The sequence below is a fragment of the Cnephaeus nilssonii genome, assembly GCF_951640355.1.
Source record: "Cnephaeus nilssonii genome assembly, chromosome: 18".
NCBI lineage: Eukaryota > Metazoa > Chordata > Mammalia > Chiroptera > Vespertilionidae > Cnephaeus > Cnephaeus nilssonii.
The window spans coordinates 47,918,899-47,946,001 of record NC_137089.1 but is presented as its reverse complement, the minus strand read 5'-3'; the positions used below and the strand labels follow the sequence as shown (position 1 = coordinate 47,946,001).

General features: G+C 40.1%; 1 protein-coding gene across 1 annotated transcript in view; it reads right to left on the bottom strand.

Moving 5' to 3' along the window:
* Positions 1–27,103, bottom strand: part of PRKDC (protein kinase, DNA-activated, catalytic subunit) — a 205,676-nt gene that overhangs the window by 95,515 nt on the left and 83,058 nt on the right. Inside the window, exons 40-48 of the mRNA XM_079796147.1 lie at positions 25,911–26,038; positions 18,436–18,643; positions 12,475–12,653; positions 10,896–11,064; positions 10,356–10,421; positions 9,173–9,245; positions 7,058–7,206; positions 2,480–2,617; positions 1,887–2,006 (exon numbers count right to left, since the gene is read on the bottom strand). Of these exons, the coding sequence (XP_079652273.1) occupies positions 1,887–2,006; positions 2,480–2,617; positions 7,058–7,206; positions 9,173–9,245; positions 10,356–10,421; positions 10,896–11,064; positions 12,475–12,653; positions 18,436–18,643; positions 25,911–26,038 (1,230 nt within the window). The remainder of the gene's footprint in view (positions 1–1,886; positions 2,007–2,479; positions 2,618–7,057; positions 7,207–9,172; positions 9,246–10,355; positions 10,422–10,895; positions 11,065–12,474; positions 12,654–18,435; positions 18,644–25,910; positions 26,039–27,103) is intronic.

The following is a 27,103-nucleotide window of genomic DNA, read 5'->3' as shown; positions in this document are numbered from 1 at the left end:
AAAACAGCTACCAATTCAAACTTAGGGCCTTACCTTAGACCTGGAAATTACCTAGTATCTTTAGTCCTTTGAACTGGGAGGTCAGATCAGAGCACTAATAGCTGGTACTCTTTCCATTTATAATCCTGATAAAGTCTGGAAGAGACTGGGCTGAGGACAGTATAAATGTGGCTAGCTCACAAAACAAGAGAACTATTTGCCCTAACTTAGATGACCAGATGCATTTTTCAATTATAACATGAATCTTAATTTGAGGCAGTAACTTTGAAAATGTCCACTTAATATACCATTTTCGTAGATTGAAATGACTAACTGTAATAGCTACACAGAAATTAGTCTATAATTTTTAGTTGAATGGAATCGTATACTGTTAAGGGAAACTTCTACATTAAACATGGAGTAAATTTTAAACCTGTTTCCTATTATTTACTGTATCTGTCCTTTTAAAAAATATGATTTCAGTTAAAATGAAGCTGGCACTAGAACATGAAATATTTTATTATAAAAAAAGTAAAAAGGAATCAACCGTACCAACACTGATCATGAACTCTGGCTTTCGTTTCTGCTGTTGAAGCCATCGTTTTGTGGTACCTGTCATGGCAGCCCCAGGAGCTTAAAATTAAGCACGACCCTGAGGAACAGGCTCTGCGCAGTCTCGGGTCAGCCTTCTCCGCCACCTCCCCACAGCCCCACGGCCCTCACATCTGCAGTGCTGACTAGAAGGACTTTCTGTGGGGCCAAGTGGACCGAGTCAGCCTACTTAGCACCCTTCAGTGGCTCCCTACCACTCAACGAATGAGCGAGGTCCTTGCATGGACCCGAAGGCCTGGCTTAGCTCACCTGCCGCTCGGACCTGTAACCATGCCACTCAGACTGTCCCATGTGCCCCTGGTCTGTGCGTCAGGGCAGACAAGCTTGGCTCTCTCAGGGGCTATCTCTGCTCATACTGCTGCTTGTAAGCAGAATGTAAACTCCCAGTGCTACTTTACAACACGTAACTCAACGGCTCTCTTAAAAATCTCACCTAACTCCCACTGGTAGAAGATGCTCCTCCCTAACAGTGCTACCTGCAGACCAAATGACAAATTGAGCAACTATCTAAGAGACTCGGTTGTTTTTCACATAGAGTTAACAGGAATAATTTTACCACCTTCTTTGCTACTACAAACAAAGAAGGCTGGCAGCCATAAGAAAGTTGTCCACACATGTACATATAAAAAGATCACTTGTATCTCAATAGAAGTTAACTTACATGTTTAAAAAGAAAATCATAAAAGAATGATATCGAGCAAATAAATAAATATGGTTGGTTAATTTATTCAGAGAACATCTTTCTTTGTTGAGGGCTTTTTAAAAATGTTTGTTTTTTTTAAATATGTTTTTTATTGATTTTTAGAGAGAGAGGAAGGGAAAGGGAGCAATAGAAACATCAATGAGAGAGAAACATACATTGGCAGCCTCCTGCACATCCCCTACTGGGGACCAGGGGTGGAGCCTGGAACCTGGGTATGTGCCCTGACCGGGATTTAAACCAGGGACCTCTTGGTACATGGGTCAATGCTCAACCACTGAGCAACACCGGCTGGGCTGTTATGGGCTTTTTATTTTTATTATTTATAATTTTATGATTTCATAGAGAAAGGGAGAGGGAGAGAGATAGAAACATCAATGATGAGAGAGAATCATTGATTGGCTGCCTCCTGCACGCCCCCACTGGGGATCAACCCTATAACCTGGGCATGTGCCCTGACCAGAATCAAACCACAATCTCCCAGTTCATAGGTTAATGCTCAACCACTGAGCGACGCCAGCCGGGCTGTTGTGGGCTTTTGAAAGAAGATGTATATAATTGCAAAGAATATTTAAAGAAATAATAAATTACTTACTTCTTCTGTATTAATAATAAGCTTAGCTAAGAAGAGACGAATGTTCAATGATACCAATGGATTTCCTAGTTTGTCATGAAGAAATTTCATCCAAGGAGGAAGATGTGTTGGCACTGAACCCTGAAATGATACATTCACAATTACCTTCAAAAGCAGACTAAAATAACTAAAATAACTTTATATTTTGATATTATGAGACAACAATGACAAAGTAAAAGATGAACAGCAAAAATCATGTTTATTTGATATGGAATTTGGTTTTAGTCTGTGATATTCAATTTTCTTTTTTTAAATTTTCACCTGAGGACATGCTTTTACTAATTTTAGAGAGGAAAGGAGGAGAGGGAGAAAGAGAAACATCGCTGTGAGAGAGAAACTTCAATTGGTTGCCTCTCTTACACACCCCAACCAGGAATCAAACCCACAACCTGGATATGCACCCTGACTGGGAATCAAACCCGTGACCTTTCAGTGTACAGGACAACACTCCAACCAACCAAGCCACACTGGCCATGGCTAAATGTCCATTCTTAATGTGATATCAATGAATGTAATGAAGTGAGACAATGTAAGATTACTGAAGAAAGACAGACCTCTTCTGCTTTAGGTAGGATCTGGTTTCTCTGCATGTGCTTAATCAGGGCTGTCATGGCTGCCATGCATTCGTGTTGATTGAGTTCATCCATCTCTAACTCCAGGATATCATCTTGGATCGTGGGGTCTTTATGCTCCTACAAAAAGGTAAGAATCCGATTATGTAGAGCACTGTTAAAATTTCAGTGTACAAGACATTCTGATTTTTTGGGTAATACCATGAAATACACACTTAGGTAACAATGATAATTTGGTAATAATATCAAATACACTTGGTATGTTTTCTGATTAAACAACTAAAAAATAAACAGAACCTCGTGTCTTCCTTACATTCTATTTCCCTTCTATCCCTTGTCTATGTGGTCACTCCCTTGGGGTCACACTCAGGTCACAGCGTGTAGACAGACATGTGCTGCTTTGTAGAAACACCAAGATTTTTATAAATCTGTGTGTATTGGAGGCCCCAGAACCCTCGCCACCTTGAGAGCAATAGTCTCATGATTAAATGTCACTTTAGGGAGAAAGTGAAGCTATTAAATATTGAAGTATCATTAAGATAATGTTTACCTATTTTTTCTCAATAATCTGAAAAATAGTTTTTCTCTGAAAACCTTTTTCTCAATTTGCCTTGAAATTGTAATCAATAGAAGAAAACTTTTAAACCATCCTTTTTTCTTTTAATCCTCACCCAAGGATATATTTTTTATTGACTTTAGAGAGAAGAAGGGAGGGAGAGAGAGAGAGAGAGAGAACATCGATCGGTTGCCTCCCATACATGCACTGACCAGGGATCAAACCTGCAACCTAGGTAATGTGCCCTAACCAGGAATAGAACCAGCAAAGTTTTGGTGTATGGGACGATGCTCCAACCAACCAAGCCCTCCAGCTGGGGCTTAAGCCATTCTTGATCATAAAATATCTGAGAAAATACAGAAGTGATAATCATTTTTCACATATAATAATGAATTGAAGTTTGACATACACCTTCAGTAAATTTCATTCACACACACACACACACACACACACACACACACATGCACACGCACACGTGCGCTGAGGCGAAACAATCTGTCTGGATGCTTTCCAGCACAGATCACTTCCAGGAAAAAAAACACTTGAGAAATCCTGAGAGGACATTTGGAACAGTTAAAAGTCAGCTTGGGGCTACTAAGTGCTTACAGAGATTGAGTCGAAAGAGGAATAAAAATGGCCCTAGACAAATGTTGTAATGCTGTCTGTCCTGGTGGCAGGAACTATCCCAAAATGTCACTTTCCAAGATGGAGAGTATTTGGAAATGTGCTCCCCTTACAACCATTGAGTCCACTGTCTACTTCTTCCCAAAGACAATGGATATTTTCTATAAATTGAGGTTTTAGAAATGACAGGGAGTAGTATTGTATTTCAGTAACAGGAGTAAATAACATTGTAACAGAAAATTTTATACACAATCGGAGTTACATGAAACAAGAAAAAAACATTTTTTAGTAAGCCATAAAAACAATCATAGAAATCTTAATGTCCCTATTTCCACAGACCTGGTAAGGTGTCAAAGGAGTTAATTATGATATTTGACTGTATTCAGATCTAATCAACAATGATTTTTACTCAGAATGGCTGTATCTCAACACGCTGCTCACAAGGACTGGATAGATGTAAAACTACTCAGGTCTTGCGATCAGACAGAAGGCATGAGGAGTGAACCCAAGATGCTTTGATGTAAGTGACAATGAAGCCATTAATAGAGAGAGGAAGGAAGAGGGGAAGGTATATAGAGAAACATCAACATGAGAGCGAAACATCGACTGGCTGCCTGCTGCACATGTCCCAACCGGGAATCGAACCTGCAACCCAGGCATGTGCCCTAACCAGGAATCAAGCCAATGACGTTTCAGTGCATGGGATGCCCAACTGAGCCACACCCGCCAGAGCAAAGTCGCACTTTTTTATTGTCCAACCACAGATGTATGACATTATCTTGGTGAAAGAACTAATGAGTGGCTTCCCCTTTGAAGTATTCATTTAAAAAAAAGAGAAACCAACCCTAGGGCGCAACATAAAACACAAACTCAACTTTAAAAGCACATCACTCCTCCCTCCCTCCTTCTCAAGTAAAAAACCATGGGCAGATCAGAGTGGGGCAAAAGTTGTCTAGCAATATCTAGGGAGACAGGGGAGGAAAAGAGTGGGGTACCCACCTTGTAGTTCAAGGCCCACTCCAGGAAATATGGCAGTGTATGGAAGAGGGCTTAAGGGTCAAGGGGAAGAGGGAGTGAGGCAGTGCATGTCAGAAAAACTGGAAAGGACAAAAATTTGAAGGAACCCTGGATGAGAACCAGGTGGGAGCGTATGAGATGCATGTGTGTGCCTGTTACATGCACAGGTATGTGACACAGTTACTATCTCTGACCATGAGAAGAATTGTAAGCAGCTTTCTGCTGTTCTCCACCCACAGGAACCAGGCTCCTTAGAGAGACAGCCCACTCCACGGCAGAGGCAGGGGAAGAATAGACCACCTGTGAACATTTCCTATGCCAGCAAGTAAGGAACTGACCAAAGAATGACAAGGACATGCCAAAAGAACAAAGAAGCCAGCAGGAGGTACTCCCATTGGCCAAACTTGGGGCAATTCGGCATCAAAGTAAATTATAACCCACTGAACAAGGTAAGAATGCAGATCATGCTGATAAAAATTAAAACAAAATAAATGGGGAGAAGAGTAAGCTCTTCCCTGTGGTAGAAGGCCAACTAATAAATATGGAATAAGAAAATAACCATTTTGTAACCAGCATAGCAATAACTGATTCGGGGAAGAGACACCAATGACTGCTAAAAACTAGTGGGTGAAAAGTAGGATTAGGAATGATGTCCACCCCCAAACAAGGTCAGCATCTCTCTCACAAAGAGAACACAGCATTGCTCTCATATCCCTGCCCAAGTTCCTAGTCTACTTGTGAGGAAGTGTTGGACAAACACTAAGTGAGGGGCATTGTACTACAGGGCAACTATGGTCTGGTCCTGGTCTGGATCCTTCTGCTACAAAGGATGTACGAGACACAAGGCAGATCCTGAGGGATGTCTCTGCGTTGCAACTCTTACCTATGTTAGAAATTGTTTCAAAACTCAGAAACAGCATGTCACTTTACAAAATAAAGGATAATAGAAAGATGGACAAAGGGCACACACCGGTGAACTAGTACTGCCAGCCTGCAATATCCAAATAGATCATTTTAAAGAAGGCTAGAACAGTCATAAAGAAATGGCCAAGGGCCATTTGGACATTTATAACATCATTCTTGGGCCATACAAAATTATCAACTTAAAAATCCAGCCTGCTGTGCTTGGTCAAACATTTAATCAGTTCACCCCTTCCCTGGCCTTGTATGACCTGCGGGCTGGATGCTCCCCCACCCCTGCCATAGATGATAAAATAAAACTTTGGAACATACAGACTCTGAAAGTCTGGTAAAGAAAATTAATAGGTGAGAGTACAGAGAGAGGAAGTAACAGGTGAGGGGCAGAGGAGGGGAAACTGCCGCAACCTTTCGTAGCAAGGGTTCGGGATCTGGAGAAGGGGCTGCGACATTAACGGATACACTAGACAAGAAACACAAATTTAGAAGGCATGGGAACCAGGCGGATCACTTCCCTCTAGTGGAGAAGCTCCCCAATCTCCAGACTCAAGGCTTTTCTAGAATATACATTTTTCCCTTTAGCAAAGCAAACAGACATCAAAGGTAAGGTTTGGTCAACAATAAAGGATTATCAGGTTATTATAGGGGAACTGCCTTCAGCTATTCAGCCAGCAGCAGTAGGTAATAATATGCAGATTTTCAGCCCTGCTATGGGGGACTTCTCACATTTATTATGCTAACTACTGTTGGTCTTTGCCTCCAGCAGGAAACAAACACATGGTAGGTCTTCTCTTTGAATGAATGGAAAAGAGTGAGATTAATCCAAGCTAAGAAAAACAAAACAAAAACAACAACAACTTGAGGTGCAGGAAATACTTAGTAAATGAGGATGTGAAGGAAACTATTATAAGTTGCTGGGACCAAAACAGGAAAAAAACTGAATTCTAGTTCTAAAAATAATAATCAAAATCATTCCATATTCTATGCCCTTGTCACCAAGAATTTACTCTTTAAGAATTAAGCTACCATTTGTGAGTATCAATGCATTCAGTGATCTCTGTTTGATAACATTAAATATTGGAAGAGCTTCTTCAGTCTCTCCAGAGAGAGATGGCAACAGTCATAACAGCATGAACATCTGAGTCTCTATGGCAGTTAGTTATCTTTCTCACTGGAAATCCTTAAATGCGGTTCTCATTTAAAACATTAACGGCAGAGACTGGCTAAGGTGAGTCAGCCTGGGAGATAGCCTTCCTTGCTGTGGTGATGAAATCAAACTGCTGTGTCTGCAGGAAGACAGGCTGGGCTTTAGATCTTAGAAAATTCCCCAAACTAATACTGTTCTCTGAGGGCTACTGATGAAGAGCAGCTTCCTATGTTAACAACAAAGCCTCTCTTCCTTTACAAATGCTAACAATATTCTTTAATATATAAAAGGTGATCACCTGTCTTCGAAAATGACCAATGGTAGACTTAGGGTCTCGGGAACTGTATGAGTAGCTCTGAACTCCAGTTGAGAAGTCAAATTGACTCATTTCCTCACTCAGACTACTGTCTGCCAAATATGACAAGGAAGATATGTAATGAGGACCACCTGAAATATAAATAAAAAGAAAATACATTTATTCATGTATAGTAAGAAATGCATCTTTTGAAGCTCAGTTAATATTAAGGGATACCGTCAACTAAGGCTTTCATCACCCCTATGATTCTCAACTCATTATCCAGATTAACAAAGCAAAAAGGAAATGGGGCAAAGATTCCTTTTGCTTTTTCTCATTATTGACTAGTTACCTTCTGTCATGGACAAAAAAAATTAAGTTAAACTAGATCCAATTTTTAGCTATATTAAGTTTATTTGCATTTAAAATTTTAATGATGTACATTTTGCCCATGAAAGGTAGTATAAATGTGGAAAAAGATACTAGTGAAAAATAACTAATCCTAAATATGTAAGGAATTTGGGAAACTGGTCCAAATTTTATCCTCAAGTCAAGAAAACAAAGCTGTGCAGGTTAATTAAGCAGAAAATCAAAACAAAGTTTATGTGGAGGGAGAGAGGGTTCATCTTAAATAGGGAGGCCAGGGAGAACGTCCTTCAGGAGTTGGCATTAAACAAAAGGTCATAATCCAGGTAGATCTCTGGGGCCAAGGTTATTACAGGCGGAGGGAACGTACATGCAGATGCCCTGAGGCAAAAGTGAGCCCAGTGCCTACAGGCACAGGCAGGGGGCCAGGCTGCTAGAGCGGAATGCGCAGAAAGCAGGGTGGCAGGGAAGTCGGGGCCTTGGGCAGCTCTGTCCTGAGGGCGGTCGGAGCTAACGTGAGGTGTGGCAGGATGAAACTTGTATTTTACACAGAGATTTCTAAATTTATTTTTTTTTTTTTTGCTTTTTATCGTGTTTTTTTTTTTAATTTCTTTATTGATTAAGGTGTCACATATTTGTCCTCATCCCCCCACTCCCATCCCACACCCCTCCCCATGGATGCCCCAACCCCCTGTTGAACTTAACCATTGGTTAGGCTCATATGCATGCACACAAGACCTTTGGTTGATCTCTCCCCCCTCCCCCCACCCTCCCCTATCCTCCCTCTGAGGCCCGATAGTCCGATCGATGCCTCCTTGTTTCTGGTTCTGTTCTTGTTCATCAGTCTATGTTGTTCATCATTTCCCCTAGATGAGCGAAATCATGTGTCACTAGAGATATACTTATAAGAACTGAATGTGAGACGAGCAATAATAGTTATGCTGACAGGCAAATGAATCAGGCTGTAGTGAGTTTCTTTCTGGACCAACAGTTCTTTTGAGACCCAATATCAATGTCCCCCAGTTCCTTATGAGTACATGTCGGCACTGACCCCTCAGCTCTGGATGGTGGACAAATGGTGGTAATGCAGGTCCGACTCCCTCTGGTTTGGTCTCGGCCGGACCCAGGGGCACGGCTTCAACCGGATCCAGGGGCACACGGCCTCGCCCAGACCCAGGATTCAGCTTCACCCGGACCCAGGGGCGCATGGCCTCACCCGGACCCAGGGGCGCGTGGCCTCTCCCGGGCCAGAGATTTCTAAATTTAGCTAAATAATATAATCCATATTCAAACAAATAAATATCAAGCCAATCTTGCACTAAAGTGTACCATATCTGAGCCTCCTGAGGCCATTAGAGATCTTCTATGGAGTAAAAGTTTAGTTTAATTGCATTTATTTCAAGATACAATTCCACTCACCACTTAATATTTTTTCAAACTGAATTTCAATGTTTGGGGGTACTTAAGGTATTTTTCTATTATGTAACAAATATCAACCATTAGAATTTTTCTCCTTATTTTGTGTTTTTATTTTTTTTAATTTTATTTATTTTTTTATTATGGTATCACATAATTGTCCTCATCCCTCATTCCCACCCCAAACCCCTCCCCATGTATGCCCCCATCCCCCTGTTGTCCGTGACCCCTGGTTAGGCTTATATGCATGCATACAAGTCCTTTGGTTGATCTCTCCCCCTTTCCCCCACCCTCCCCTACCTTCCCTCTTTTCTCCTTATTTTGAAAACATCCTACCTGAATCCCCATTTGCTGCTTCCCTGGCTTCTTTCCTAATTTCAATGTACTTTTTCTTTCTTTCCATAGGAACCTATTAGGCAAATCAAATACACAATTTAAGACTTTTTAGAAACATGGCCACCTGTTTTCTATGTTAGTAGCAATCTAGCAAAAAAATAATTTTTAAACAAAACTTTTATCAAACTTAAAGTATTAAACAATATCCACAAAATAAGACGGGTAAGTACCCCTTAAGGAAAGCTTTTCCTACAGATTCCCACAGAGCCCCAGAGAAGCACATGCCTTCTGGGCTCTGGGACAGTGTTTGCTCAGCTCTTACAGCCACAGGCCTGATTGCCCATAGTATGTACTTGACTTGTGAGCCTGTTTCCTCAGCGGTTCTGATATGTCAGAGCACCTTACAGTGCGGTTGTCAAGTTCAGAAGTCAGAGTCTGCTTAATAAACGAGTGCTGTTATTTTTTGTTTTAGTTCTTGGAACATATGTCTAGAAAAAAGTTTCCAGTCTTATTCCAAAAGGGCACAAGGCAGGAAGCAACCATTTATGTGAACTCGTGGCCCCTAAGACATGGATGCGGTCAGCAGCCGTGAGGAGACGCGAACGGCAGCTCCTGGCACGGCTCTGTTCTTTGGCACGCGGGGTGTGAGCTTGGGTTCCGTGCCCAACTGCACATTTCCTCAGGGCTGGGGAAGACTGCAGCCACCACCTTCCATCAGTGCTGAAGGGGGCACATCAAACTCAGCTTGGCTAACATCCAGCTGGTCACGTTTTCCAGAGAAAACTGTGCAATTATCCCGGTGACTTCTCCTGGCACCCTCATTATCCCGCCAAATAAACACAAGCGGGGCCAGAGGGTCATAATTCTATATCCAGATGGATCTCAATTTCATTGACCAGAGGAATTTACTCAGAAAACAACTTCTAGGATATGTCCTAACAGCTTCTTTTATTGGCATTGTCTTTCTTTTACAAGTCGAGAAAGGGAAAGGTAAGTTTGATGAATTTCGTTGTAGTTGCCTGAGATCGTACCTCCGGTGGAACTACTTGAAAGTGCCAGTTTTTGTAGTTCCAAGCAGATCTGAATATTGGCAATTTAATATGTTCAGCATAATTCATCTTTTCCTGTATAAGCACTTGGTAAGTTTTTTAACTTGGAAATACCATTGGAAAATTGCACTCACCTCCACTTCCACGGGAAATGTATAGCAGCGGTTCAGGTCTATCAGATTTTCAAAGATAAGCAAGTTCTGTGAATTCAAAGGATCGTAGAAAAATATCTGAATGGTCAAGATTCTTACTACTGATGTTACTACAAAATTAGCAACTCATGGAGAAGCACTTCAGCTTATATATATGAGGAACTAAAAGAATTACATCTGCCGAAACCGGTTTGGCTCAGTGGATAGAGCGTCGGCCTGCGGACTCAAAGGTCCCAGGTTCGATTCCGGTCAAGGGCATATACCTTGGTTGCGGGCACATCCCCAGTGGGGAGTGTGCAAGAGGCAGCTGATCGATGTTTCTCTCTCATCGATGTTTCTAACTCTCTATCCCTCTCTCTTCCTCTCTGTAAAAAATCAATAAAATATATTTAAAAAAAAAAAAAAGAATTACATCTACAGTATTATAAGAAGGTGCAAATTATGATATAACTTTAATTGATGTAATTTAACTTCTGATATCCTATAATGAGAGCAGTATTAAACACATCAGGAAAGGCCTACCTTTTCTGGTTTTTCACTAAACAGAAAACCTTGATAAAATTTTAATTCGTTAAAGACACAGCAGATAAGAGAAATGGCACAGTTGTAGGCAGCGCAATGGTACAGTCTTCTCCTCTCCAGCAACTGAGTCTCACCAGCCATGTTCTCTATAAACGCATCATAGCACAGTCTGTAGAGGAGATCCAGGTTAAAAATTAATTCGTATAACAGGGAAATTGTTACTCGAGTCCAACAATGCCAGACAACAGGACTTCAATTCAGGTTTTTGCCCAACAGAGTACTAGGCCCTGGGACTAGAAGACTAGCCGGTCACTGTCCCGGGATTTCACTACACTGCATTAAGCACAGAGAGAAACAAGCACAGTAAGGTAAGAAATGGAAGTAAGGAGGACAGAAAGCAGTCCAGCAAAAGAAGCCAAGAAGAAAGGTTTTAAGAGAAAACAGATGAGTTTCAAATTATAAATTAGCCAAAGGAAAATATACACAGGCATTAGGAGCAGAGAGAAGTGTCACTTATAACAGGGGATAAACGGCATGGTGTGTTCAAAGAACAGAATGTAAACAGAGGCTAGTAGCAAATGAAAGGTGCATCCCGGAAGAGCTCACTGCCATAGGAGCTTTATTGGAACACAGCCATGCCCATTAGTTTACATGCTATTTATGGTTGACTTGGGGTAGTAGGTGCAACTGATGGTCCGAAAAGCAAAAAATAGTTACTATCAGGCCCTTTGCAAAAAAGTTTGTCAACCCTGCTACTGAAGATGAGGTTCCTTAAAAGGGTTTTAGGCAGGGAAGTTAAACAATCAGAGCTGAGAGAAACCATCCTAGGAGCAGGGAGAATAATTACGAAGGAGACTACTAGAGTGTTCACCAAAGAACAGCAGACCCAACAAGGCTGCTCGAAGGGAAAGGAAATAAAGGCAGTGGTTCCGGGAATACTGAGGAGATAAAAATCCACTGGTGACTGATAGGATGTGCCTGGAAGTTGCAGAGATGAAGATGAAGGAAGAATAAACTACAACTCCCACGTCTTGTTTTTGCAAATGAGACTTGGGATGGGCCTGTCATAAACTGAGAAGATAAAGTAAGGATGCTGTGTTTGTTCTGAATATGCAAAATTGGACATGTCAATCAATGTGTGTGTTCCATATTTACTGAGAAGTAACTTCATTAGAAGGCTGTTTTTAAAGAGAATGTATTTGATTACTTTGTGTTTTATAAAATGCTTAAAAAATAATTTAACTCTCCTTTAATTTCAAATAATTGAAAATAATAAAATATACCAAATTCCTTCTTACTGTATGTGATATCATTAAAAATATATAAAGCTACTGAGGTATAAAATTGGAAGAAAAAAAGAGTTAAAAAAAGAAGATTTTTGTTCTTTATAAAAGATAAGTATGTTATACAATAACAAACTAAAGTCCATTGAAGTAGGTTGTACATAAGAAAAAATAAGAAAACTATAAAATTCAGTATTTAAACAAACTTAAAACATTTATTCATATTACATACATGAATAAAAATATATATCAAAAATATTATGTCAAATACAACATAAAAGTAGCTAAAACCTTACTTAAGAAGTGTCTTTGTAAGTTCATTTCCTTCTGTTACACAGGAGCCATAAAAAACTTGATTAATTTTGGATTCCTTAGAGTGAACATCATCTTTTGGAAGACGAGAATACATCACCTCTAATATTTTATAATAGCCCATCTTCTTGGTGATTTGAGTATCAAAGGTAGATTCATTTAGCTAAGAAAAGGAAACAAATAATTATCTTTGATCTTATCAAACATGAAAAACACTTTATAGACTATATCAAATTTAATACTTAATGCCCTTTATATAGAAAGTAGTTCCAGCAAAGATGTTAAATCACTTCAATAAGAGTCAGCCCAGGGTCTAAAACATGGATATAAATATTGATGTGTTATATATTCAGTGCAGCACGAAATAATGCACAATATCCAAATAGTGAGCTTAGGGTATGACTATACAACTTTTGCATAAAATCTTAATGAAGGTATAATAATAGCAGCAGAAAATTCAATTATTAGAAACAAAATTTTCAACTATGTATATTAACAATTTTCCATTTGGGTATTTACAACATTCCCAACAGTATTCTGCAAACTCTAAATATCTCCCACCCCGAAAAATTATCCACACTCCAATCCCTGAAGTGTGCGACTAAAACCTCATAAGGCAAAAAAAGGAATTTGCAAATGTGATTAAGTTAAGGATCTTAAGATGGGGATATGATTCTGGATTTTTCATGTGGACCCCAAATAAAACCACATGTAGTAAGAAGGATCTAGAAGGAAATAAGACAGGCAGGAAAAGCAAAGTGACAATAGAGGCAGAGACTAGAGTAGTACAGTCACAAGTCAAGCTGGAAGAGGCAAGGAATGAATACTCAGAGCTGCTGGGGCAAGTGTGGCCCTTGCCACACCTTGATTTTGATTCAGTGAAAATGATTTTGGACTTCTGGCCTCCAAAACAGTGAGAGAATAAATTCCTATTTTTCTCAGGCTCCAAGTTTATGGTAATTTGCTACAGCAGATTAAACTCTTACAAAACTAAACTCTCACAAAACTAAAACACATTTTGGGCCCTAACCGGTTTGGCTCAGTGGATAGAGCGTTGGCCTGAGAACTGAAGGGTCCCAGGTTCAATTCCGGTCAAGGGCATGTACCTTGGTTGCAGGCACATCCCGAGTAGGAGGTGTGCAGGAGGTAGCTGATCAATGTTTCTCTCCCATCGATGTTTCTAACTCTCTATCCCTCTCCCTTCCTCTCTGTAAAAAATCAATAAAATATATATTTTTTAAAATAATAAAACACATTTTGGTACCAAGAGTTGGGGGCTGCTGTAACAAATGCCCAAAATATGAATGGGGTATTGGAATGGGAGGGTGGGTAAAGGCATTAGTGGTAAGGGCTTAAAAGGAAGTGAAGAGATGGGAAAGAAAGCCAATATTGTCTTAGAGAATGTCTCAGTCATGATAAACTATTTTTGGTAGAAATATGGACATTAAGTAGTTGCTGGTGAGGTCTCAAAAGGAAATAAGAAACATATTTTTGCTAACTGAAGGAAACGAGATCCTGGTTATGTAGTGGTAGAAAACTTAGTTGAATACTAGTCTATAGTTGTGCAGAAAACAGAACTTATAAGCTATGTAATTGAGTATTTAACACATTGCGGACCAGTAGTTTTATTGCTAGCTTTACCCAGTGGCCAGATAAGTTTCTATTGAACAAGTACAGAAAACGTTTTACATAAATGTTAAAGGCAAGCTTTAAGATTAAATACCCATTGCATTTTGAAGTTATTTATTACATGGTCTTACAAGCTAATCTCTTTTTAAAGAATTTTTGTGATTGGCCACAAGCCTTAGAACAGAAAACATGAGAATTCTCGTGATCCGTACGCAATGTGTTAACTGAGAAGCTTTACAAACAAATTTGGTGAAGGTGCTGCCACGTTCCTTCTTTGATGCTTCTAATAAAATGTGGGGTATAAGACATAAATTGAGGTAAGAACTGTTAAGTAAAAAGAACCAGAACTTGGCCGAAACCGGTTTGGCTCAGTGGATAGAGCGTCGGCCTGCGGACTGAAAGGTCCCGGGTTCGATTCCGGTCAAGGGCATGTACCTTGGTTGCGGGCACATCCCCAGTGGGGGGTGTGCAAGAGGCAGCTGATCGATGTTTCTCTCTCATCAATGTTTCTAACTCTCTATCCCTCTCTCTTCCTCTGTAAAAAATCAATAAAATATATTAAAAAAAAAAAAAAAAAAGAACCAGAACTTGGTACGTTGGGAAATTCTCTGCCTATCCAGATTGTGAAAGATGCTAACAATAGAAGATTCACTGTTAGGAAAGTGTGCGCTGGAGAAAAGACTAAGGACAATCTTTGACTAGAGCTGAAAAAATTAAGCATGTGACTCATGGACCAGGAACAGAGATGAGATTATCCTGCAAATATCTGTGGAGTAAATCTCCAGACATATTAAGACAGCCCTAGGTTTTTGAGTGTATACCAGAGGAAACACCGAGATGAAGTGAGAAAAAGAAAATCTACAGGCAAGAAAACACATTGATAAAACTACTCAGCTTCGAACATATGCTACCCTTCAAGAAAAAAAGAATAACTCTAAGATGGAGCCTTTGGTTCAGAGGGAGGAAGGTCAGGCCACAGAGCATTATTTCTGGTCTTAAAACCTAATAGAATTTGGCTTGCTGACTTTTGAGATTGTTTTCAAACACTCCTTTCTTACGTATATTTTCTGTTCTTGTAATATGAATATGTATAATTACCATACTATGCCGGTCCCACCACTGTATTATGGAAGCAAACTGTTTTCTAGTTTCACAGATCCACAGATAGAATTTTGCCCCACAGGGGATCATACCCAGAATCCCACCCATACCTGACTTATATGATGAGGTTTTGAACTTTGAGCTGATAATATTTAAATGAGATTTTGCACTTAAGAGTTGATGCTGTAAGGAGTTTAGACTTTGGGGAATGTTGGGATGGAATAAACTTATGTGGCAAGTGGAAATATTTGGGCAGGTGAATAGTATTAGGGTGAATAATAGTCCCTAAAAGATATCCATGTTCCATCCCTAGAACCTGTAAATGATACTTTATAGGAGAAAAAAGGATTATACAGATTAAATTAAGTAAAGGACCGTGACATTAGGAGATTATCTAATTGGGCCCTAAATGCAATGATATATTTATAAGATGGAGGCAAGAGAGAGAGTCTAGACAAAAGAGGAGGAGGCAATGTGACCACATAAGCAGAGATAGGAGTGATGCAGCCCAAGCCAAAGATTGCTAAAAGCCTCCGGAACCTGGAAGAGGCAAGGAATAGATTTTCTAAAGCAAGCACAGCCCTGGCCAGACCTTGGCCAGCCCAATAAAACAGATTTCTTATTTACGGCTTCCAAAACTAAGGGAATAAATTCTGTTGCTCTAAGCTACGTTTGTGGTAATTTGTTACCACAGGAAACAAATAGAGATCCGATTTAACCACAGATTGTTATCTAAATGCAAAAATAACACTCCCTGAGCAACAGAACCCCTTTGACTGAACACATGGCAGTTATTTTAAATAATATTTTATTTTTCAATTATACTTGATGTGCAATATTATATTAGTTACAGGTATACAAGCCAATGAATTAGATATTTATATAACTTATGAAGTGATCACTCTAATAAATCTAGTACCCATCTGACACCATACATAGTTATCACAATATTATTGCCTATATTCCCTTGGCTATACTTTACATCCCCATGACTAGTCTCTAACTACCAATTTGTACTTCTTTTTTTTTTTTTTAATATATTTTATTGATTTTTTTTTTTTACAGAGAGGAAGGGAGAGGGATAGAGAGTTAGAAACATCAATGAGAAAGAAACATCGATCAGCTGCCTTCTGCACACTCCTTACTGGGTATGTGCCCGCAACCAAGGTACATGCCCTTGACCGGAATCAAACCTGGGACTCTTGAGTCCGCAGGCCGACGCTTTATCCACTGAGCCAAACCGGTTAGGACCCAATTTGTACTTCTTAATCCCATCTCCTTTTCACCCATCCCCTAACCCCTTTCCCATCTAGCAACAATCAGAAGTGCTCTGCATTTATGAGTCTGTTTCTGGTCTGTTTGTTTATTTGTGTTTGTGGTGTGGTGGTTTTTTTTTTTTGATTCCACATAAGAGTGAAATCATATGGTCTTTTTCCCTGTCTGACTTATTTCACTCAACACAATACCCTCTAGGTCCATCCATGTTGTTGAATATGGCAAGATTTCTTTCTTTTTTATGGCTGAGTCAAATTCCACTGTATATATGCACCAATTCATCTTTATCCATTTGTTTATTGATAAACACTTAGGTTACGTCCATATCTTGACTATAGTAAATAATGCTTCAATGAACATAGGGCTGCATTAGTCTTTTTAATTTAGTGTTCTGAGTTTCTTTGGATTTCTAGAATTGCTCAATCCTTTTTTGTCTTTTGTTATAAACTTTATTTTAAAGTCTATTTTGCCTGGTATAAGTATTGCTAAAGCAGCTTTTGGTTTGTTTCCATTTTTATGTAATATTAGAGGCCCAGTGCACGGATTCGTGCACCAGTGGGGTCCCTCAGCCTGGCGTGCGCCCTCTCACAATCTGGGACCCCTCAGGGGATGTCGGACTGCTGGTTTTGGCCCGATCCCTGGAGGCCAGACCCAGCAGTCCGACATCCCCCCGAGGGACGTAGTAGTGTGTGAAGCGGCATGAGGCCAGAAAGGAGGCCGAGCCCAGGCTGGGCTCTCCACCAGGCTCCCCACCACTCCTGCTCATCCCAGCCCCGCTGCACCTGCCACCAGTAGCGTGCTGCCGTGGAGGTGGGAGAGGCTTGCATCCCCGCAGCTGCACTCGCCAGCCGTGAGCCAGGTGTCTGGCACCCATCAGTCAGCTGAGCGGCACTCCCACTGTGGGAGCGCACTGACCACCAGGGGGCAGCTCCAGCATTGAGTGTCTGCCCCCTGGTGGTCAGTGTGCATCATAGCGACTGGTCAAATGGTCGTTCGGTCGTTCAGTTGCTTAGGCTTTTATATACACAGATCTTTTTCCATATCTTTACTTTCAGTGTGTGTGTCTTTCAATCTGAAGTCAGTCTCTTGTAAATAGTATATGTAAGGGTCTTATTTCATTATCCAGTCAGTCCCCATATGTCTTTTAATTGAAACACTGATTCCATTTGAATTTAAAATCATTGATAGATATGTATTTGTTACCTTTTATTATTCATATTTTTTATCTTTTTTTCTTCTTCTTTCTTCTTCTTAAAGTATTTTATGTAGAGGTTGGTGCTGATAAACACCTGAAGATTTTCTTGTCTGGGAAGCTTTTTATCTGCTCTTTGATTCTAAATTATAGCTTTGCTGGATGGAGCAGTCTTCATTGTAGGTGCCTGCTTTTCATCACTTTGAATATTTCTTGCCAATCTCCTCTGGCCTGCAAAGTTTCTGTTGAGAAATCAGCTGACTTTTTCTCTTCCTGCTTTTAAGATTCTCTCTTTGGCCCTGGCCAGTATGGCTCAGTTGGTGCAGCACTGTCCCAGGCACCTGAAGGTCACTGGTCCTATTCCAAGTCAGGGCACATGCCTGGGTTGCAGGCTCAATCCCCAGTAACAGGCATGCAAGAGGCAGCTGATCAACCTTTCTCTCACTATGTTTCTCTCCCTTTCACTCTCTAAAATGAATAAAAACATTTTTAAAAGATTCTCTCTTTGTCTTTAACCATTAGGATTTTAATTATGATGTGTCTTAGTGTGGGCCTCTTTGTGTTCATCTTGTTTGGGACTCACTATGCTTCTTGGATTTGTATGTCTATTTCCTTCACCAGGTTAAGGAAGGTTTCCATCACTCTTTTTTAAAATAGGTTTTCAACCCACACGGCAGTTTTTAATGACATTAATCAAGGAGATCTGTCAATTCTTATTAACATTTCATTAATAATAGATGTATGATACCTTTATAAATCTGGACTTCAACACATCAATGGCATCCACCACAATTTTGCAAAAAAATTCTCTCAAAGCATCCTGGCTACAGTGCCATAGTAGAGTGAGAAGAGAACGGTCTACAAATGCTTGGCGAGTGTTACTTGAAAGTAGGTCCTCCTTCCTGAACATTTTGTATACACTTTCCAGAAGGCCGGATTGTGTGGCACATGAACTCCTAAGAAAAAAAGAAAATTATATAAGCAGTTATGCTCTGAACAAATATTTAATGAGTGCCTACTACATAATAAGCAAAGTAATTGCCAATGATTACAAATTAGAAAAAAAATTTTAAGATCAGATATTTTTTTAAAAAGTAGTAAAAAAGCATTTGTACATAAATCATATTATTTTACTCATACCAAGAAATATTCATGACAAATTTAGGCATTAGGAAAAGAATTTTTTTCATTTACTCTCAAATCTGGTCTTCTTCAGAGAACATCTAAAAGAATTTGAGAAAGTCTAGATCTAAAGATGATCACATTTATACAATCTAAAACTCATGAATTATGATTTTAAAATTCTAGTCTCTTCCTCATAATGAAATACCATTCCTATTTGCTATATAGAGATATATTTAGCTGGCTCTTTATTTTCTAATGTTGGAAATAAGATATTTGAATGATCTTCTATAAGGGTTTATCTATAAATCTATGAAATTAAGACTACAGAGTTAGTTTCCTCACCTATAAAAATAAGAGGTTGGAGCAAACAAACATTACAATCCTTTCCAATCCTAAAATCCCAATGCCCAGAACTTAGATATGAATCAGAGCAAAAATATTAGATAAAGAAGGCAATTCAATCATAAAATTTTAAGGTTGCAGAACACTACTAGTTGCAATATGGGATTTTGTTATGTTCATTTGGTCACTGTCTTAGACTTAAATTTTCTTGAGGCTCTTCCTATATTGGGCACAGTAGAGATGCACAGCCCTAAAACATCCAAATCATACAGATAAAAAATTTGATTTAAGAAATGGGCCAATAGGGGAGAAACCAAGATGGTGGCATAGGTAAACACCTAAACTGCTGCCTCACACAACAATTTCAAAACTACAACTAAAAGACAAAACGAACATCATCCAGAACCACAGGAAAGCTGGCTGAGTGGAAATTCTACAACTAGAAGGAAAGAGAAAAGCACACTGAGACTCAGAGGAGCTGCAAAAGGCTGAGGTATGGAGACATGCGCACGGGCGGCTGAGTGCCTGGCTGGCTTTCTCTCGCGGGAAGGAGACAAAAGCTCCCGACTATGCTGAACCCCAGTTCTGACTGCACTGAACCCCAGTTCCAGGCAAGACCCTGGGGACCCAGGCTTATACGGAGGGAATCTGGACTGTCAGGCGGAAACTCAGGGGAGCCGCGGAAGGCAGAGGTCTGGAGGTGCGCGCGCACAAGTGCGTGAAGAGAGGACTGCCAGCTTAGAAGTTCTCCGGGAGTAGACACAGCTGATCCTCACAGCCAATTGGCCTGGAGGTCAATTCCTCCCAGTGATACCAACAACAACAAGGCTGTACACACAGTCAACAAAGGGGTGCACCAAGAGTGTCCACCTCAGGTAACTGGAGAGGCCGACCCACTGGGCCATATAGGACACCTAGCACACAAAGCTACCCTACCAACTCAGGGAAGCAGTGAAAATGTGAAGACAAAGTAACAGATCACAGATGAAAGAAATGGAGGAAAACAAACGACTGGATATAGAGTTCAAAACCATGGTTATAAGGTTTTTCAAGAATTTTCTAGAAAAGGCCGATAAATTTAGCCAGACCCTTGAGGATATGAAAAAGGACCAACTAGAAATTAAATATATACTGACTGAAATAAAAAATATTATACAGAGACCCAGCAGCAGACTAGAGGAACGCAAGAATCAAGTCAAAGATTTGAATTACAAAGAAGCAATAAACACCCAACCGGAAAAGCAAAAAGGAAAAAGAATCCAAAAAGTTGAAGATAGTGTAAGAAGCCTCTGGAACAACTTCAAGCGTACCAACATCAGAATTATGGGGGTGTCAGAAGAAGAGAAACAGCAAGATACTGAAAACCTATTTGAAGAAATAATGACTGAAAACTTCCCCCACCTGGTGAAAGTTATAGACTTACAAGTCCAGGAAGCGCACAGAACCCCAAACAAAAGGAATCCAAAGAGGACCACACCAAGGCACATCATAATTAAAATGCCAGGAGCAAAAGACAAAGAGAGAATATTAAAAGCAGCAAGAGAAAAACAGTTAGTTTTTCTACAAGGGAGCACCCATACAACTGTCACCTGATTTCTCAACAGAAACTATGCAGGCCAGATGGGAGTGGCAGGAAATATTCAAAGGGATGAATAGCAAGAACCTACAACCAAGATTACTCTACCCAGCAAAGCTATCATTCAGAATTGAAGGTCAGATAAAGAGCTTCATAGGCCAAAACCGGTTTGGCTCAATGGATAGAGTGTCAGCCTGCAGACTGAAAAGTCCCAGGTTCGATTCTGGTCAAGGGCATGTACCTTGGTTGCGGGCACATCCCCAGTAGGGGGTGTGCAGGGGGCAGCTGATCGATGTTTCTCTCTCATCGATGTTTCTAACTCTCTATCCCTCTCCCTTCCTCTCTGTAAAAAATCAATAAAATGTTTTTTTTTTTTAAAAAAGAGCTTCACAGATAAGAAAAAGCCAAAGGAGTTCATCAACACCAAACCAGTATTATATGAAACTAGAGGCCCTGTGCATGATTGAATCATGCACGTGTAGGGTCCCCTACACGCTTTCGCTTTCGATTGCGGGGGGAGCTGGGTGCCTGTCTGCTGGTGCACCAGGCCTTTCAGAAGCCTCTGGTTCGGCAGAGGCTTCTGAAAGGCCTGGTGCCGGAGCGGACAGGCATCCAGCTCCCCCGCTTTTGATGGTCCGTGGCGGGACGTGAGCTCGCTGCCCCAGAGGCCCCTTCTGTTCTGCAGCACAGCCATGGCTCAGACGATGGCCCAATCAGCTACCCCAGCCACCCCGAGTCCCGCCCCCTGCAACTCCCGCTGGCCCAATCGTGGGCGTAGCGGAGTGATGGTAATTTACATATTACCATTTTATTAGGTAGGATGCTGAAAGGTATTCTTTAAGAAGAGGAAGAAGAAAAAGGTAAAGATAAAAATTATGAACAACAAATACATATCTATCAACAAGTGAATCTAAAAATCAAGTGAATTAAAAATCTGATGAACAGAATAAACTGGTGAATATAATAGAATCAGGGGCATAGAAAGGGAATGGACTGAAAATTCTCAGGTGGAAAAGGGTGTGGGGGTACGGGAAGAGACTGGACAAAAATCGTAAACCTATGGATGTGGACAGTGGGGGGGAGGTAAGGGCAGAGGGTGGGGTGGGAAAGGGCAGAGGGGAGCTATGGGGGGAAAAAAGAGGGACAATTGTAATAATCTGAACAATAAAGATTTATTAAATTTAAAAAAAAGAAATAAATGGGCCAATATTTCAGATTATTTACTGAAATATAAATGCAAAGGAATATTAAATATATAAATATATGCTCTATTCACACATAAGAAAAATAACTCGAATTACAGCAACATTGAGTTTTTCTAAAATAAAAAATTGGAAAAAATCTAAATATTTGACAATATACTCTATTGTCAAAACTGTGATAAAATAAGCATTCTCATACATTGCTGTAGAGAATACAAATATAGCCCCCAAAAGAAGGTATGTGGTAATGTCTAACAAAATTACAGATGCATTTAACTTCTGACTATGTTAAGGAATCTATTCCAAAAAAATTATTGGCAAAATACAAAATGACAAATACACAGGATGATTCACTATCATTTAAAATTTTTTTCAATTAGTTTACATTCAATACTTTTTTTATTGGTTTCATATGTACAGCATGAAACTCATTAAACAATCAAATACTTTACAGTGGGGTCCATCAATATTTCAAGTACCCACATGACACTGTACCTAGTTATTATAATATTAATGAGTATATTCCCTATTCGTACTTTACATACCGGGACAATTATGTGACTACCTACTTGTAGTTCCTAATGCCTATACCTCTTCATGCAGTCCTCCAAACCCCGACATTCTGTGGCAAAGATCAGTCTGTTTCCTGTATATCTATAAGTCTGTTTCCATTTTTTTTAGCTTATTTTGCTCTTTAGATTCCACATATAAGTGAAATCATATGGTATTAATCTTTACCTATCTAACTTATTTCACTTACTATAATACCTTCCAGGTCCATTCATGTTGTTGCAAATGGTAATATTTCATTTTTGATGGCTTAGTCGTATTTCATTGATATTATATTGATAGGCACGTGGGTTGTGTCTGTATCATGGCTAATATAAATAACGCTGCTATGAACATAGGGGTGTATATATGCTATCAACATAAGGATGTATATATTCTTTCAAATTAATGTTTTTGGTTTCTTCATATATATACCCAAAAGTGGAATCGCTGGGTCATAAGGCAGTTCCATTTTTAAATTTTGATGAACTTCCACACTGTTGTCCATAGTGGCCACACAAATTTGCATTCCTACCGAAAATGCATGAGGGTTTGCTTTTCTCCACATACTTGCTAACACTTGTTTGTTGATTTATTGATTATAGCAATTCTGACAGGTGTAAAGTGAAATCTCACTGTGGATTGAATTTGCATTTCTTTGATGATTAGTGACATTCAGCATGTTTTCATGTCTATTGGCCATCTGTATGCCCTCTTTGGAGAAATGTCTACATATGTCCTCTGCTCATTTTTAAATTAGACTGTTTTGGGTGTTTTGTTTTGTTTTGTTTTTTAGAGTTCAGTTGTAGGCATTCTTTTTAAAATTTATATACTAACTTCTTATGAGATGCATCATTGGTGAGTCTCTTCTGCTCTTCAGTAGGTTGTCATTTTGTTTTGTTGATGGTTTCCTTTGCTGTGCAAAAACTTTTTAGTTTGATGGAGTCCCAGTTGTTTATGGTATCCTTATTACCATTATTTTGACCCCTGTATCTAGTAGTTCAGTTCTGTTTCTGAAGATTTGTCCTATTCTTTCATTAGATGCAAATTTCTATCTCTTCATTTTGAGCTGTGTCCATGATTATTTCTTTTTTAAAAATATATTTTATTGATTTTTTACAGAGAGGAAGGGAGAGGGATAGAGAGTTAGAAACATCGATGAGAAACATTGATCAGCCGCCTCCTGCACATCCCCTACTGGGGATGTGCCCACAACCAAGGTACATGCCCTTGACTGGAATAAAACCTGGGACCCTTCAGTCCGCAGGCCGTCGCTCTATCCACTGTGCCAAATGGGTCAGGGCTGTCCATGATTATTTCTATTTTTTGGTAGTTTGCTATGTCTCCCGGTCTTGACAAAGTGGCCTTATGCAGAAGATGTCTTGTGAGGCCAAGTGGTGTATTCTCCCTGGTCACCTGCCAGGTGCTCTAGGGGTGTCTACTATGTGGGTCTGTTTCCTCCTGTTGTAGCTGAGCTTCAACTGCTGTTGGCACATCAGTAGGTTGGGTTGAACCTCAGGGTGACCACGTTCAGGGCTGGTTGTAACTAGAGCAGATGAGCAGTTGTTTGGAGACCGGCCCAATAGAATAGGAATGGCTTTAGCCGTGCTCTGGTGCCATCAAGTCTGCCTTTCGGGTATGTCATTGGTAAAGCTGGTTGGGTGGTGCCCTGGTGTGGTCTGAAGTGGGCCACTGCATGTGCTCATTCTAAAGCCTCTTGGGAGGTGCTTCAGTGCAGGCCCAGGTCACCCACGGCTTGATCTGGGCTAGAGCCTCTTGGTAGGAGCTACAGAGTCATCTGCAGTTGGTTGCTGCTCTTCCTTGTCTTAGAGGTCCCTGTGAGAGGCTACTCAGATCGCTGCCACTTGTGCTGGGCTTGGGCCCTTTTGGTGGGCACCATGATGTGAGCTGAGGCCAGCTGCCATTTGTTCCAGGCTTGTGGCTGCCTTGCTGAAGCTTCGTTCCTGGCCCAGACTGGCTGTTGCTTGTGCCAGGGTTGGGGCCACCTGATGGGAGTTACAATGCAAACTGAGGGCGGCTGCTCCTTGTGCTGGGCTTTGGCTGCTTAGCAAGTTACAGTGCCAGTAACGGTGAGATTTAGGGAAAGTGTGCAGAGCTCAGGCAGGCCACTTGCGTAAAGGAGATGGTGGAAAAGGCTCAGGCCAGGCAAACAATGTGGGTTGGGCAGGGTGTCAGGAAGTGACCAGGGCAGGGTGAACAGTGTTAGCAAGGTTAATGGAGAGCTGAGATTTAGTGCCTGCCTGTACCAGCACAGTTAGGTGGGAGGGTAGCTCTCCAAAGAAACAATGGTGCCAATGCTTTTGTCCCCAGAGAGAACTGCTCTTACCCCTACCCCTCCAGCCCTCACCCTGAAGTTAGTTAATTTAGTACCTCCCTAATACTCCCACCACTCTGCATGGTCTCCTTGAGACCTACATCTTAGTCTCCCACAAGTCCTTAGTCTTTCTTGAATGCAATCCCACTGGTTTTCACAGCCAGATATTATGGGGACTCCTCAGCAATGACACCCTGAGTTGGAGAACTGAGTGTGGGGCTGGAACCCCTCACTCCTCAGGGGGACCTCCACAGCAGAGATACCTCTCCTGTCTTAACCAGCATACCATGGGTGTGGGACCTGCCCATTTCATATCTCCCTCCCACCTACCAGTCTCAATATGGCTTCTTCTTTATATCCTTAGTAACAGAAATTCTGTTTAGTCTTCAGGTGGTTCTCAGTGATGACTGTTCCATTTCAAAGAACCAATTATTTCATTATTTTTCTTCACCATTTCTCTGATTTCAATTTCATTAATTTTAACTCTAATCTTTATTATTCCTTTCCTTCAGCTTGCCTGCATTCTCAGTTTTATTTTTAGATGTAAAAGTTTAGTTTATGAATTCAGGATCTTTCTTATTTTCTCATATAGGCATTAGAAGACATAAATTCTCCTCTAAGCCCTGCTTTCGCTGCATCGCAGACATTTGGGTATGCTTTATTTATTCAGATTAAAATACTATTCGATTTCCCTTATTTCTTTTTTGATGCAAAGGTTACTTATAAATGCCATTTAATTTTTTTTAAAAGCCAATAAAAAGAAATTAAGTTACTAATTCATGCTACATCATGGATGAATCTCAAAAAACATGCTGAATAAAGAAGCCAGGTATAAAAGGGGTGATGAAGCTGGGAAATGCTGATGCTTGTTTAATCTGAAGATTCATTTATAGTTTTACTTTCAACTCTGAGTATGTTTGAAACTTTCAAGATAAAACTCTTTTTATTTCTTATGAAAAAACAAAATAAAATTTAGTTGTAAGAATTGAGTGTAATTGTCACTCAAATTTTTTCTGAAACAGAGAAGACAAATTTCCTTCAGAAACATAATGTATATGGTTCTTGGCATCCCAGACTAGAAGAAAATGACTTACTTTCTGGCAATCTTTTTAAAAGTGGATTGAAATAAATCTTCCATAATGTGCTGTTGTTCTCGACAAAGAATTTCTGTCATCAACTGCAACAATGTAGGACTTTGAGATAATTCCAATGCATCTAAAAACTGCAACAACAACAACAAAAAAAATATATATATATATCAAAATACACAATAATAATAATTATTATAATAATTTTGTTGGATTTTCATTGTTTTATATTTAACAGTTCTAATAAAATATAGAGAGATTATAACAGAATTTCACAGAGAATTAAGAAATACTTCCCGGCCAGCATGGTTCTGTAGTGAATGTCGACCTGCACCAGGAGGTCAAGGTTCGATTACCAGTTAGGGCACATGCCCAGGTTGCGGGCTCGATCTCCAATGTGGGGCGTGCAGGAGGCAGCCTGTCTCATTACTGATTTCTCTTTCTCTTCTCTCTCTCTCTCTCTCTCTCTCTCTCTCTCTCTCTCTCTCTCTCTCTCTCCCCCCCCTCCTCCCTCCTTTCCTCCTTCCCTCCCTCTCTAAAATAAATAAAAAATATTTTGAAAAAAGAAACACTAATATTTTAGTCATTTTTGCAGATATAATGTTAGACATAAAATAATTTTGTTAAATGTTTGAGTTTTGATTTGGGGGGTTTGCAGACATTTTTCCCTCTAACAACTTTTAGGACTATCTCTTTATCCTCAGGTTCTGAAATTCCATAATTATGGGCCTTCACTGAGGTTATTTCCCTTCACCATTCTAGGTACTCTGTTGTGTGGAGTCTTTTATTCTGGAGATGTGTGTCTTTCAACACCATCTTAGGTTTACAGATGTCTAGGCTGCTCATATAACATTCTGCTCTTTACTCTCCCAATTTCCATCTCAATGTCTATTTGTTCTTCTTTCTAAGAGATATAGTCAGTTTTACCTTCTGTTCAATAGAGAACTGAGGCAGTCACCACCTTAACCAGGCCACAAGACTTGAGGCAACTAACAATGGGACAGTGACATGATTGGCCTCCTGATGTGCTACTGTTTACAAAACGATTAGCCTCAATCTCAGGACCAATCTTGAAGCCTAACTCCAGTTTAGAGGAAATGCGGAGGATTAGGGACAAGTTAAAGAACACCTCAAGGAAACAATAAAACAAAGATGGGCCAACATCCAAGAGTGGTACTCTGGTTTCTTCCAAAAATTCA